We start from the raw sequence: 4,964 nt of genomic DNA, 5'->3' as shown, positions 1-4,964 counted from the left end.
GCCGCTACTGGGTCTAGGTTGGGACTTAAACCAATAATGAGTACTAATTTATTGTTTCATTGCTTTCCGCAGAACATCCTAAAGTCATCGCGTTTATCGGCCACGGCGGTCTCCTGGGCATGACGGAGGCTATATCAGCCGGGAAGCCAATGCTGGTGGTGCCTTTCTTCGGAGACCAGCCTTACAACGGAGCTTCAGCAGCCGCCGTCGGTTTCGCGAAAGTGATACCTTACATAGAACTCACGGAGAAATCGCTGTTAGAAGGCCTTCAAGACGTGCTTAAATCGTGAGTGAAAATTGTAAGGTTATAAAGTATCTACCCACTAAACAAGCCGGCGCTAAAATAATGTAGAATCCATAAATATACGGATTCCACGGTCCACATATCACATGCTCTCGTCAAGAGCATTGTAACGTACCTATTTGGAACATCGCCATAACAGCGAATCAATAAAACCCTGACCTCCACTTCTAAAGTACCAACAACAATTTTCTCTTGCTTCCTAGTTATGTTATCTAGGCGTGATATACGCATGCAGTTCAATCTATCAACCAGCAGTGTCACGATGTATAAACTGGATGACGAAGTATGAGTTAATTATAACAAATGATAGGCAGGGTACTTCATTATTAAGAATACGCGTGGCTGTAATTTAGGAAAATTATGTAACTGTTTGTTGTATATTTCGATTAAACGTAGTTGAAGATCCAATACTTGGGTTCCTACATATTGCATGGTATTCTATCAGATTTTTTTCGTTTTCATTTTAACTATGTCACTATTGTACCCATGTATACTTGCACCTAATTGTACGCTAATAAAGAGTCATCATGATGAACAAATGCGTGGAAGAATAAGCTTCAATTAAGTAAACAGGTAGCTGATGTTATTGATACCTTTAATTTAAAGATAGATTAGGTCTGATGGTACTACCTGGCTAACGTAGTCCTATGCCATGAGCGGTACGACACTGCTCTAAGGACCTGGATTCGAATTCTATGTCAGGCAAAGTGAAATGGGGTTTGTGTAGTCAATATCAACCTGGAGTCTAGAATCGGTGCACGATATGGCTATTAGCTCGCCTCCTAACCATTTGTTGTGACGGAAGACGGACGCGGTGACGGTCAAAAAACCCAAGATGCTGCATTACAAATCAATTGTCATTACCAACCTACTTTCCACCGTATTGTTTTTTATTTCGCAAATGAAATGAAAAATGAAAATAATATATTATCGAGACGACCTGAAAGATTTTTTTTTAATATTCGCTGTATTTAATAGATATATTATTACGTGAAGTTAAAGATTCACCTGCTTGAGTATTTCCTATTCCGCCAGGAATTATAGATAAGAGATTGTTCACGGTTTCATTGAAACGAGATTATACGCTCTTTTAATGCGACACTGACATACACATCTCGCTACTCTTACGAGTATAATAGGTACTTACTTTACATAAGAACCGATCTGCACACAAGAGACATGATGCGGAAATGACAAAAGTTATTTTGTCGTATTAAAGGTCGTATTATTCAATTGGCTACTTGGCAATTGTTACAATAAAATTTTAAATATATTATTAATGGTAGATTATAGGTAATTAAAAATTAAGTAAATATGTATACAAACTCTTTTAAGTACGAGAACCCAATCGTAGGCGGCCATTATTGAGCGTCGTGTAAAGTCATAACAATTTTGTCATAGTCCTTACATACATACATACATAACATCACGCATTTATCCCCGAAGGGGTATGCAGAGGCGCAACTAGGGCACCCACTTTTCGCCAAGTATGTTCCGTCCCATGATGTGATAGGGGGCGAGCCTATCGCCATATCAGGCACAAATTCCAGACTCCGGGCTGATACTGAGCAGAAAAACCCAAATATCACTTTGCCCGACCCGGGATTCGAACCCAGGACCTCAGAGCGCTATTGTACCGGACATGCAATACAACTACGCCACCGAGGCAGTCCTATAGTCATAGTCCTTAATAATATCGTAATATAATGTTCTTCGATCTCTATTATATTTTATCCTACCTTCAGCTGAAAGTAAACAGTAATAATTAAGTAAAAAAAACTCCGATTTGGGTTTATAAGAGATTTCACGAAATGGAGCCTGGGCATATAAAAGCATAAAAGCTCATGGTACAAATCAGCACAAGTACATTCATACATGGTCAGAAATTACTTTACGTTTCGGAATGGATATATTTCCCTGTAAAAGTATAACCGCGAAAGTCACTGCGTTTTATTCTGTTGACACAAATTTTGTTGGTTAATAAATAAGTTTCACTTCACTTTTAATTCGCCGGTAACATCCATTACCTCTACTGTATTAAACATAATTATATTTTGGATTATTATGCATCTGTAAAGTGTGACACATTAAATAATAATAAGTCAGTGTAAGTTAGATACCTAAAAAAAGTACTTATAAAATGTTAAATTTAATTTACCTCACAGTAATCGGAGATTATATTAATTTCGGGATATTAACATCGAAGTGGTCTTTGCAAAATTAAAAATTTAACAGATTGAGTCTCGAGTTACCTAACGGTACTGTACCCACTTCTTTCAATGTTGTTGACATTTATAAACATGTATACCTAAACAATTTTTCAGAATATTTACTTACCTAATAATTATACTTCCACACATAGACACGGTAAACCTTCTGTACGTTATCATTTTTTCGAATTTTAATGAAGAATGAATAGTATGTTCACAATTTGAAAAAATCTTACATTTCAAAGCGTCAGGCATCACTTAAACAGTTTATTTTTTATCGAATTTTTTTTTGACCGCCAGAAAGTAAACGAATTTAGTTAAATATGACGTCACAGCACAAAATGTCACGTGTCCGACCGTTTTAATAGGATATTAAATGTATTTAATGACTGTAAAACTGTACTGGGTATAAAATAAAAATTGATAAATTGTAAAATACTTTTCTGAAAATTGACAATTAGCCAAAGTAGATTAAAAAATCTAATGTTGTAACCTCGTAAACGACATTTTCTGCCATGCAAGATTATTATTCCTTATGTATGGCTATCCAGTGTCCAGACTTTATTGTTGCATAATAAACAGAATAGGTACCGCGTTCAGAACGTCTCGAAACCAAACGTGTGACGGTGTGGGTGTAAAGTAATAAGATCAGAAAACCCTGAGGAAACTGTTTGATGAGATCCTCGACACTGACCTATATTGATAGAATTTAGATACATTCAGATTAATTTAAATGCGAAATAATTCTTGTATTGTTATTGAAATTATTTTTTTACGAACCAACGAACCGAAAATATTTTTGTATTCATATCACGTATTTTTGCAGAATGCGTTTGACTGCACGTCGGGCTTCGAAAATTTGGAAGGATAGACAAGCTGATCCTTTAGACACAGCTGTGTATTGGACAGAAAGAGTTATCAGATGGGGACGTCAAGCACCGCTGCACTCCCACGCCAGAGATCTGCCTTTACACCAATATTTATTGCTCGATGTTGCTGCAACTTTTATTGTAGTTATTATAATACTAGCTGTGATACTAAGAATAATATTAGTACTAATTCTAAGATTTGTCAGCGGAAGTGTGAACACTAAAGAGAAATTACACTAACGTGTGGCTATTGGCTGAAGTCCAGGTGGTGTAACAAGTCTTAAATTAGAAGTACATTTGTTCAAAATTGGCAAGGGCATGTGCATTATGCGTGTCTGCTGGAATATGTGTAGGTACTCGTATACATTGTAATCTAATAGGTAAATAAAAAAATCAAGTGTCAATTAGTGTGTATCAACTTTAGAAATTACAGTTAGTTATGATATGAAAAGTGGGTAGTAATGCCTATTTCTCTTGAAAATTCCTCAAACGTTCGCTTTTAAGAAATGGTGAAAACAAGACAATTTTATACGAGGACCTATATATATGACATAATATAGTGTAATGAATAATACTGCGGCTCTAGAACAATTAGTGTTAGATGTAGAAGACATATTTAAGTGCCAAAAGTGATCATCGTTATGTATTAGTTAGGTATATGATTTGTGTTTTTTTCTCTGTTGGTGGTGAATTTTAACGCTAAATTACTCAGAAGTACTTATTGCAATTTAAATAGGTAACCTACCTAAACGAAATAAAGGGAATAATTAAATCCATCATACTTGCACTGAAGAAACCTGTAGTCAGTTTATGATCTCTTTGAGTAAGTACCTAACCTAGCCTGATTAGTGTAGCTGTTTAAAAAATTATAAACCTCAATGGAACCCGGTACCTATACAACATAAGAAACCCTCGCGAGGTGTTTTTTCTAGTACCGCAGTATTATATTAGGTAGATAGATATAAGTAGCTTTGTATATTACATGTTTTTATATAGTCTATATTTTGAATGTTATTGTTGAATATTAAATATATAGATATTTGAAAAAAATTGTTACAAAAGGAAACCCGTATTACCTTTATTCGTTGAAATTTTAATCCCGTAACGTAATATTCTAATATAAATCCTAACAATTATTCTATTATGTTGCACAAATAAACGATAAATGTAATGTCATCACTAATAAAAATCTCAAATTTAAAGTTTAGTACAGGTGTTGCTAATATCTATTGCAATGCCAATGTCAGGAATGGTTACACCTAAAGTGCTCTGATGGCCTAAGCTGGTGAGTAACGTCTGAAGAATTAAATAGCAATATTATATCTTTAGCGATTGGAAGACAATAACCGTAATGTTTTTTTTTTGTTAGACGAGGCAAGAGTGCGGTTCATTTATGGGCTACAGCTTTGAGGGTAGATAAAAAATTTCATCTCGCCTCGTCGTCGCGGTTAACCACCTGCCTAACTTACTTCAACCATACTGATGCTAGGGGTCGTAGTCAAGATGACTTTGTACAATCGTTAACGCTAATATAATATGTGGAGATGATATATCCAATCGATAACTCTGTCGTTAGGATAT

The 4,964-nt window shown here is 35.3% G+C and overlaps 1 protein-coding gene across 1 annotated transcript; it reads left to right on the top strand.

Moving 5' to 3' along the window:
- Nucleotides 1-72: 72 nt before the first annotated feature.
- On the top strand, nucleotides 73-3,623 carry LOC119193361 (UDP-glucosyltransferase 2-like; the record flags this gene model as incomplete). Its single annotated transcript, XM_037446949.1, is given in 2 exon segments — nucleotides 73-286; nucleotides 3,341-3,623. Coding segments are annotated over 2 exon segments (497 nt in total), but the record flags the coding sequence as incomplete, so codon positions are not given.
- Between the last annotated feature and the right edge of the window lie 1,341 nt (nucleotides 3,624-4,964).

Source organism: Manduca sexta, unplaced genomic scaffold, assembly GCF_014839805.1.
Source record: "Manduca sexta isolate Smith_Timp_Sample1 unplaced genomic scaffold, JHU_Msex_v1.0 HiC_scaffold_435, whole genome shotgun sequence".
Lineage (NCBI taxonomy): Eukaryota > Metazoa > Arthropoda > Insecta > Lepidoptera > Sphingidae > Manduca > Manduca sexta.
The sequence above is the reverse complement of the archived record's forward strand: the minus strand, read 5'-3'. Positions and strand labels throughout refer to the sequence as shown.